We start from the raw sequence: 10343 nt of genomic DNA, 5'->3' as shown, positions 1-10343 counted from the left end.
GGATAATTATAACATGTTTTTATTAAGATCAAAGCAACAAATTAGTTAGTAGTACTTCTTCGTAATTATGGCTTTAGAACGTGTTCTAATGGGGGACACAAACACACTATTAGAAACTTTATAAGTTAATAAAAAAAATGCTTGGTTAAAGATGTTACAAGAAAACGACTAATTAGCTAACTCGACACGGATGCTAAATAGCGTCGATTTAACCCACACTACACATTTTCAAAAAAAGAAAGAAAAAGAATTATTCATGTCGTTGGCTCGGCCGATGATAACTCATTTTAAAAATAGAGTTGACAAGGCTGACGCTTATTTTTGTGGGGGAAAAAGTAACATTCTAGCTTCTATTTTGGTTTTCAATTTTCAAAGAGTGAAATATATTTTATTATTAGAGTAGGCTAGGACGAAACTTATTTTGTCTGAGCGAGAAACAAATGCCACTCCCACCTTCTCCCTTGTTTTTGTGCTTATCCTTGTATTATTGCACATATAATTGTGATGTGATCTTGAACATTGTGTTAGATTAGCAAATAATTAAGAGACGTACTCTTCTCTTATGAACAACGTAGATGGACCTGCAAGGACATGAAGACGTGCTCTCATTTCCTTTCCTTTTGTGTTTAGTCTTTTTTATAGTGTCGACCAACTTAGGTATTCAGTTCCTTTTGTTTAATGATTGTAATTGATGTTGTATTTATTTGTAACATGCCAAAGGGTCATATGAGGCATCATTTTACATTTATCTGACTTTAAGTGAATGAATGCCTTATATGGTTTATTTTAGTAATAAGTTTAGCTTTTGGGTCTGGAAAAAAAAATTACAAGTTTGTTTTCTTTCGCAAACAAATTAAATGTAAAGCTTTGAATAAAAATTAAATAATGTTTTTTTTGTTATATCTAGTTATGTAACGAAGAATAATTGTTATAATTAGCATCTTGAACCCTGTTCTTAGATTTAAACAATAGGTTTAAAATTATAATCTTCCTTAATTGGTAATAATATTGAAGATGAAAATTCATTGCCACAAGAAAAATTACCTATAATGACAAACAAAAATTGTCACTATTATTAGATATAGAATATGTAGGTATAAACTCATTTGACATATATTCACACACAATTTTCGTATAGATTTTGAATGAAATTTAACATGAATTGTGTCATTGTAGCCTATACTTAAATTTTAGCTAGTGTGGGAATAAATATACTAACATGTCAACTTGTGTGTCACTAGAGTCCATACTTAAATTTTGGATAATAGTTTTAATCCATTTAATATTATATAAAAATTTAAAAGATAAATAATTAAAAGATATTAAAAAAAGTTAAGAATTAAGAACTTAAAATGAGCTTTATTATTATCATTGAAACTCAATAAATGGAAGGAATTAGGAAACTACTAAATCTGGGTTCTGCTGGAAGTGAATCATTCCCAAAAAATTCCATGTATTTTATTTTTAAAAAATCCATGCATATAAAAAATAAAATTGGAGCAAATAACAAATGCTATCCTTTTCCCAAAATTAAATATTGTATCATATAACAGACATATAAACTAAAGGTGATTGATTCATATATTTAATGTGGTACTGAGTAAAAAGCCATCTAGCCATAGAAATAAATTATATATATCCAAAAATTACAAATACGCGCACACACACATAAACAAAATACAAAATTAAAAAAAATGCTAAAGTACCAACAAAGTCATACTACATCCGAAAAACACCAATATGGTCTTATTGGTAGCTACTGCGTCTTCATATGCTTGCTTATAATCCCAGAATGGTGAATCTCCACATGCATAAAGAAGAGGAAAACCAAGATATATCATGAGACCTGGATTAGTACTGTCAAGTAGAGATAAAAACAGTATTCACCAATAGTAGTGTTTATGATACAAAAAGTTTCCAGAGAAAACCAAACATAAACAACACTGCTACTTAGAGAGTAATCCAAAGTTGATATGCAATAATTAGCAACACATTGAATACTTAATTCAAAATGGCCAAAAATGTAATTAACACCACCGATCTGAAAAAACAGAATTAGTAAACCACAAGGAATGAACGACTGAAGCATTACCACACCAAATTCAGAGGAGATTGATTGATCAAAGGGTTTATAAGGTTTATTGAAACATTACTTCTAGAAGTGGTTGCAATTTCTTGTTTACTCTCTAGAGCCTCTGGACAAAATAGAAATGCGTCACAAACATTACCTTAGCAACTAACAAATTAATAATTAGATTAATTCAGCAAATCAAATTCTTCTCCATTGCATCCGAAAAGCTCCACCTACAAGATTGGTGAAAATTCACAATTAAAAAACCTTACAAATTTAATTAATCATTTTTACAGCCTAAATAATAATCATAAAAATAAAATAATCAGAAATTCAGTTCAAATGCTACGTGCTAAATGTGAAAAATACAAGAATCATTTCTTAAAGGGGTTATATCTTTACTAGTATAATTTAAAAGATTATGTTTAATAGAGCTGCTAAATATTTACTTCGCCTCTCTACTACCAGTGGCACTACAAAAAAAAGGGGTTATATCTTTATAAGTTGCTAGTACAATTTAAAAGTATTATCTTGAGGAATTAGTAATAAGGTTTCCAATGATGCAGACCTTGTAAATTTCTTCAAGAACCTGCTTGCTTTTATTGTCACCCTGTATTGATAACAGAAACTTGTACAAGTTAAATATAGCTAGGAAAAAAGTTGAACCTTGATCTATTTATTTCAGTAAAACGAGGCTTAGCAACTCTTTAACACCGGAGGAACTTTAGATGGCAAAGCCATTCTCTTTGCCTCTTTACTAGTATTAACTACATGAAATACATTTCTTTGTAAATGTATTTTTGAAGGTCAATTTCCAGTTCACAAAATACATAAAGATACTAGCAAGGAAAACTACATATAGAGTCCTACTCTCAAGATTCAAGTTAGAGTATAAGATCAAGCTACTAATGAAAGATAGTTCCAATGATACCAAGTGAGGTTATTAATTAATCATTAAAATTTGAAACAAGTTGTATCTTGACTAACCCCTGCAAAAGACATAAGGCTTATGTTGCATTACATAGGATTAAAATTCACTTAGTGGTTAAGTTACAGAAACTATTCTTGAGGAGAAAATGAAAACTATTTAAAAACAAAGACATCAATATTTGTTACCTCATCCTTAGCATGAAATTTTGTCTGAATGAACATTGTGCATATCACAAGTCCATCAAATGTAACCTTTGACAGCAAGAGAAATTGTCAAATTTAAAATTATCAGAAGATGCCTTTAGACAATAATTAGAATTCACAAAGCAAGCGCCTATAAGTGATCTGTGAGTGATATAAAGGATAACGAAATCATATACATAGGCGTTCTATCACTACTAGAAATATCACTTTTTAAGTCGGTTATATCGTACCTTTTACAACGGTTATGAACCGTCGTAAAATGAGGCGTCGTAAAAGGTGAAAAAGTTATAAAGACAGTTATTGGAATTGTCGTAATATGTCATCTCAATCTACAGCGGTTATGAGTTCAACCGTATTAGAAACCGTCTTTGTATTTGTCCATATTCAACGGCTTTGTACGACGGTTATTGTATAATTGGCGTAATAAATCCGATATACTAAGACGGTTATATTATAACCGTCATAGTATATGCTATTTTTTTTGACATTTTTTTTTGTTATTTTTTTCTATTGTATCTTTATCATGATGGTTGTGCCTACCATGAATCCAACAAGTGTAGCATGTGAAAGAAAATCCACAAGAAACCTCAACCTGCAGAATTTTAGTAGATGAGGAAACTACCTGGAAATACCAAATGCAGCTTGAAAGATTCCAACAAATAAGGTAACGGTAAAGACGATATTCCTGAGGATCAACCGCAAGATCCACCACTTTGGGGACCAAAGAGGATAACAACAATGAAACTATAGCTACAAGCCCATAAAAAATGAAGCAAAATCTACTAAACTACTTGCATGAATTAGAAACACATGAAAATTCAATGAAATGGTTTAAACTAATGTGAATTCTGCCAAAGATAGCTTACGTAGGTTATTTGAAACTTCATTAGGTGTGATTATGACATAATTATTATATTATCTCTTGAACTACGTGTTTCTTTTAATTTGTTACCCCAAGTTAGGTGCACAAATTCTATATTAGTGCATTCTTTTAACATATTTCAATGTATGTAGTTGTAGCAAATCATTTTTATTATTATTGAACTACGTGTGCATAGGGATTTCAAGGAATGGAAGCACGTCCACTCCACATAATTAATATTTGAAATAAATGATGAGTATGAATTTTTTATATATAATTAGATGTTTAGTGCAGGAAGTACAACAGAGAATCAAGAGAGTAATTGATGTGTGGGTAATTGAAAAAGTAAAAAAGCCTAATTTTAAACAATCCATAATGACAAATAAGTCTTCCCCAATGATAAAAAAAACTAAAAACAAATAAGTTAAAAATAAATAAATAGAATTTTTTCAAATAGTTTCAATATATAATATGTGCATAAAAATCAAATAATTTTCAAATAATTATTTAAAAAGAAATACTTTTACGTCATCCCTAAATGCTTCTATATATGCCAAAATCAATATATATTAATAATGGTAGTGTTTGATTAAAAATAAATAACTAATGGTACGTAGTGTCTAAAAAGCTTACTTTTTTACGGCTAAAAAGTTTACTTTTTTAAAAAAAATATTAATTAATTATGTTTAAATATCTAAAGATACCTTTAGTCATGCATGAAAATAAATTTAAAAAAAAATAATTAAATTCAATTTTAAAAAATTGTAATAAATATCTAATAGATTTTAAAAAATAAAGCATGTTTAAGTCATGAGGTTAATGATATTCACTTATAATTTTATAAAAATGTTTTAAAGTTTAATTATGTTTAAATAAAATTAATTTTAATATTTATACACTTCCTAGCATGCAAAATAGTCATCATGAAGGTATATAAAAGAATTCAATCCAATACCTTACACCACCCTCATTATGCCAGGCTTATTTGTATCGCAGATATTGCATTTAGTCCGCTTTGTCCAATTGATATTCCCACACCTAAGTGAAAAAAAAAACATGAGAGCCAATTCATACTTTAAATTTTTTATTTTAAAAATCCTGCATAAACCACAAAAGTGTACACGTGATGTGCAAATTCAACGTCAAGTATAACTACCTCAGGCCAAGTGTTAATTATAACATGACTCACAAGAAATGAAAAAACTTGGTCAACAATAAAACATTTAGTGATGATGGAATAGAAAATAATTATGAAGAAACACACAGGAGAGAAAAGAACACAAAGGCAATATAACATAATCATACATTGGACAATAAGATTTAATTCAAATCAGAATTTAATTCAAATCTTACATCGAAATATGAGATTCCAATTTGACCAAGGTAAAAATTGAATCCATACTTATGTTCCTTATAAGATTTCTGATCTTTCGTAGAGTAGGAAAGACATTTTGACAATAAGATAACATTAATTTTAATGGTTGCCATGCATGATGCAAACTCCATACCTAAAATTTATTTAACTATATTTTCTATAAAAAAAAGATATATTTAATAGTAAAATTATTAGACACCCGTTTTAAATCTCCTTCACTAGTTTACTTCTTTATCACAGACACGAATTCATCGCCTAAGCAAGACAGAACACTATCTAAAAACTAATAACTCTATTATGACAAATTTACAATCCAGAAATCCTTGGAAATATAATGCAAGGACAATGAATAAAAAATTTCCATTTATTTGGGTCAGTAAATTTCTGCAATACATTGTCTCGTTACAAATTTGGAAGAACTCTTCCCTCGTGAATATCAACTTAGGAAGCCAAATTATTGTTCATTGGGTTGCCATTTCTCAAACCAATCAACGGGTGTAGCTAAAAAAATACTACCTCAAATGTAGCCGATGATGAAACAAGGAATTATTAGAACAAGCTTGTCGAAATCTTCAGAGCTGAGCACTCCGAGTTTCAATGCACCTTCCTAAACAATCATTTCAATTTCGATATTTAGCCAAGATTTTTTGGACATCCACGAAAAACATAAATTATTAAGAAGGGATCAATTCATTCATATAAAAATCACAACTATTAATGGAAGAAAGAGAATACAAGAGTTGAAATGCTTATGCACGGATATACTTACATAAAGAATAAGCTTCTTAAACTTAATTTGTTAAGAATTAATGCATGTCAAACATGATTTTTTATTTAATATTCAGAAAGAGGTCAAAATAAGCAAGACAAACGGAAAAACAAGTATAACATGGCATCATCACCTTAAGAGTACACCCCTCTTTGTGGGCTGTCTTGGCAACTGTTGCAGCCTTGTCATAACCAATTTTCCGGAACAGACAAATTAAATTCAGTTTTAAAAAAAATGTGAAAATTAGCAACTTACAAAAGTAGACAAGAGGACACTTACTGGGTTTAAGGATGTGACGAGCATCAGTGACTGCAAGGTGAATTAAAAGTGAAACAGTGATTAGCGTAGGGATTTAAACCTATTTGTCATCATTTGAGATTTGTTTCAAATAAGTGAACAACTCACCTCATGCAGTAATTTTGAAATTCTTTCCCTATTAGCTTGAATGCCTCTCACACAATTCTTTTCAAAGGAAGCAGTTGAATCTCCAAGCAATCTCAACGACTATCAGAATAAAGATAAAGATTGAGCATTTCCGTACATCTTTCAGGTAATGCAGTAGGAAATATGATTTCATATTGCAAATTTTGGAATAACATAAAAGCCAACGTGGTGTCCTTATATTGCACACACCTCAGCCTTTTATCTTTATTTTTTCTGGGGCATCACCATATACCACGTCATCACAACAGACACATAAGCAGCGTAGAAAAAATAAATGAATCATAAAACATAATGGTATCTAAAGTATCTTCCATCCCCATCCCTATTTTACTTACATAGCAAAGAGCATCTAACTTTCGAGCCAAGTCCACCTAACTTGTATCATAATTTTTTGATGCCAAACTGACAAAGGAACAATAAAGAAATTAACTTCAGCTCCCATATACCAAGCTTAGTGATGCTTGAACAATCTTGGTTTCTCTGCACCATGTGTGCTTTGAACCAGTTCTAAGAGCCAAAGTAATCTATAGCCAAGATTTTAGTTGTTCTAATTTCATATAAGAAAATTGAACCAGACTAAACGGCTAGTCAGTAGTTCCCCTTTATGTACTTGATAATTAAGAAATAACATAACACCACAAAAGTATATAAAACATACATGCAGGAGACAACCAACAATCATTGGCTTGAACACATTAAGCTCAAAATGACCATTTGATCCACCCACTGTAACTACAACATGGTTTCCAATGACCTGAAATACATGAATCATGACACCAATTCAGAAATTTCCAGTCACCATAAAATTCAAATTGTGATTTTATTACAAGTCATAGAAACGGTTTGCCAATCAGTATTCCAAAAGTCATAACATTAAAGTATTTTAATAAAATGAAGTGAATTGATATCTACCTGGGCACACACCATTGTCAAAGCCTCACATTGGATAATGACATTTAAATAAACTGGAGAGGTTATGGTCCTTATGGAGAAGGACTTTGATAGCATATACCATTTGTGGTACAGAAAATAACAGAAGTGAGTAGTGACATTTAAATAAACTGGTTGGAATATTAATTTTTTAATTAATAAAAGTTTGAAGGCTCCCACCAAAGTGGCACAGTGGCAGAGTTACAGCTTACAAAGAGGACCAAAATGCATGCACAACACAGCACAACTCTGATAAATTGACCGAACTTTGACTTGAAATTGCACAAGCCATGAATTCACTAATTATGTACCCTTCTGATATTGCCACCTTCAATGACAGCTCCTTTGCAGACACATAAATCCCAAAACTGGCAGGTCGCTTATGCATACTGGCAATAATTATTTGTCTCTTCCAAAAATCACTAGTGTTAATTTCTTTGTCATCTAACTTCAACTGATTAGCACAGAAGACCAAATGTAAGTTTAGAAAGAAGAAGAAAATCCAAATAAAGATAAGAAATGCAAAGATAATATTAAATAAAAAATGCTACAAACTACAAAAATTATATGATATATGAAAATCACATTGAGGTACAGTAAAATCTAAAATATCACACTCAACACTGAACAACACACATATACATGGACAAACACAAATGAAAACATACTTCACAAAGTGACAAACAAATAGACAAAGATAGAGACAGATAATTAGAGCAGGGAGGGTGTGAAAGTAAACAATATAAATTACCCTTTTTGGGTAGGAGAAGAAACTGAATACGTGTGCTCTATACCATCGAGCACAGCACAAAGGAGTTGCAGAGGGCTTGGATCTGGATCTGGAGGCCTTGGTTGTAGCAGGAGATGGATCTATTGACCTGGCCGAGCATGGAGAAGGTTTCGTCAAGCTGCATGTTGCCTGAAAAGGCGGCGAGGGCGTCATCGGCGCCGCATTCGACGTTAGGGACTTCAATAGCGCGTTCGAGGACGGGGACGACTTCTTCAAAGTGTCCGAGGCTGCAGTAGATGGCGGCGAGGATGTGGAGGCTCATGGCGAGGTCGAGGCTGGGCTCTCCCTTGCCGACGCAACGCTCGAAGGACTTGGAGGCCCGGATGGCGAAGTCGAGGGCCTTGGAGGGCCCATCGCCCGAGGCAATGGTGTCGCGAGCCAATTTAAGGAGGAATGGGCCGAGATTCGGGTTGTTGAGAGAGGCATCAAAGAGAAGCGGAGGGGTTTCTGGAGTTTTCTTTTTAGAGGAGCGAGAAGGAGATGGGGTGGGTGGTTTTTTGGGATTGGCTGGGTGTGTCCGGGATGGAGATTCGGAGGGGTTGGGTGTCCGATACGAGACGTGGCGGTGGAGGGAGTGGGATTAGAAATTAGGGTGTGGAGGATGAGCTGCCGTGAATGGGGAGGATGAGCAATGCATTAAGGTTTGTACGTAATTAGTAAAGGATACAAAGGCGGTTTTTGTTGAAACCTGTCGTTGTTTAAGCTTTTCATAATTACCGAAATGCCATTGTGTTACATTCTAAGACGATTATTTATAACCGTCTTAGAATGTACGACGTAAAAGAAAATTTTTATTTCTTTATTTACAAAATTGTCACCGTGTCATATTCTAAATCGGTTATACAGAACTACCGTAGATGACACGTCGTAAAAGCAATGTTTTCTAGTAGTGTATTGATATATAGTGTGTATTTTGAACTCTAAACTTATACATTTTTTTATGTTGAATTGATTGGTAGGGAAATGTGTTGGAAGTAATCTATATAATTGTAAGAGATTAATGGAACCTTTATAACTTATCATGAATTCTACTTGTAAAACATTAAGAATTGAAAACTATTTATAGAAACAAGTGCATAATTTATTTAATTGAGTTTATATTATATATATCTAGCAGGTCCTAAAAATATGGAGAAACTTAAGCAAGGTCAATTCTCATGACAAACAAGCTTTACAAGGCTCCCATTTTATTAATAGTTGCATCAAGTTTGCATCACCAGATGTGCTCTCAACTCTAAAAAGCTTTGTGCCAATGTGGAGAAAGACCCCAAATGTACAAGCTCATTTTATTTTTCAATTATCTAAGTTAAAATAGGTTAGATTAGGAGGTAAGGAGACTTATGTGACCAAACAACATATTTTTCTAGCTGCAAAATTGATGGGAAAATATAAAGGGGGGAAAGAATTATAAACATGTTGTCAATTCAAACTTACTGAAAGATAATTCAAAGACAAGAGTTCAACATACCCATAAAATGTCAACTGGATGGTGTTATTTCTCAAGAAACTCTTGATCAATTCACCTAAGACCATAAAAAGAGACAAGAAAATCTACATTAGAATTAGCTTCACACATAAACCACAAGATGATTTTACACCAAGTACCAAACGGTAGTAAAATATGACCCGACAAAAGAACATGAAAAATCCTATTATAGTTATTCAACAGAGGACAAACATCTTGCCATAATCTCTCATGAACATACATAGGAAACAGGGAACAAGCACATTTAATTATGCAGCCAATATGTTCTAAATTTTCCTTGAAGCTGCCACTTTCAGCATGAAGTTTTATCACTTCGCTAGGAAAATTATTGTAGAAATTAAGATAGTTTAAGCAGCTTACAACTAATTACACTTAATGTAAGTTGTAATATGGAAATAATTCAAAATCAAATGAGGGAAAATTACAGGATATGAAAGTCGAAATCCTGATATTGGCAATTAGTAGTGGAATCCTGATGTTGT

The 10343-nt window shown here is 32.2% G+C and overlaps 1 protein-coding gene across 14 annotated transcripts; it reads right to left on the bottom strand.

Annotated features, from left to right (window-relative positions):
• Positions 1-1613: 1613 nt before the first annotated feature.
• On the bottom strand, positions 1614-9193 carry LOC106798710 (fumarate hydratase 1, mitochondrial). Of its 14 annotated transcripts, XM_041015944.1 has the most exons (8): positions 8337-9191; positions 7568-8039; positions 7314-7409; positions 6617-6715; positions 6491-6520; positions 6345-6392; positions 2640-6049; positions 1614-2304 (listed from the first exon to the last, which is right to left on the bottom strand). In XM_041015944.1, the coding sequence occupies exons 2-7, from the start codon at positions 7661-7663 to the stop codon at positions 5960-5962; spliced, it is 459 nt and encodes a 152-aa protein (XP_040871878.1). In that variant the 5' UTR covers positions 7664-8039; positions 8337-9191; the 3' UTR covers positions 1614-2304; positions 2640-5959. The 14 variants fall into 14 exon arrangements, 2 of the variants coding, with proteins under 2 accessions (XP_040871878.1, XP_040871877.1); XR_005891760.1 differs by having other exon boundaries at positions 6617-7057; positions 7568-9188; XR_005891761.1 differs by adding an exon at positions 6991-7057 and having other exon boundaries at positions 7314-9187.
• Between the last annotated feature and the right edge of the window lie 1150 nt (positions 9194-10343).

The sequence above is a fragment of the Glycine max genome, chromosome 5 (genome assembly GCF_000004515.6).
Source record: "Glycine max cultivar Williams 82 chromosome 5, Glycine_max_v4.0, whole genome shotgun sequence".
Lineage (NCBI taxonomy): Eukaryota > Viridiplantae > Streptophyta > Magnoliopsida > Fabales > Fabaceae > Glycine > Glycine max.
The sequence above is the reverse complement of the archived record's forward strand: the minus strand, read 5'-3'. Positions and strand labels throughout refer to the sequence as shown.

Bases quoted from the DNA above. Each gene is read 5' to 3' on its own strand.
- LOC106798710 (XM_041015943.1), bottom strand. From the start codon at position 7,663: ATGCTATCAAAGTCCTTCTCCATAAGGACCATAACCTCTCCAGTTTAT. The intron at 6,716-7,313 runs GTATGTTTTATA...TTATTCTGATAG, and splicing joins TTGTTGGTTGTCTCCTGCAT to TCGTTGAGATTGCTTGGAGA. The intron at 6,393-6,490 runs GTAAGTGTCCTC...GGTTATGACAAG, and splicing joins TCGTCACATCCTTAAACCCA to GCTGCAACAGTTGCCAAGAC.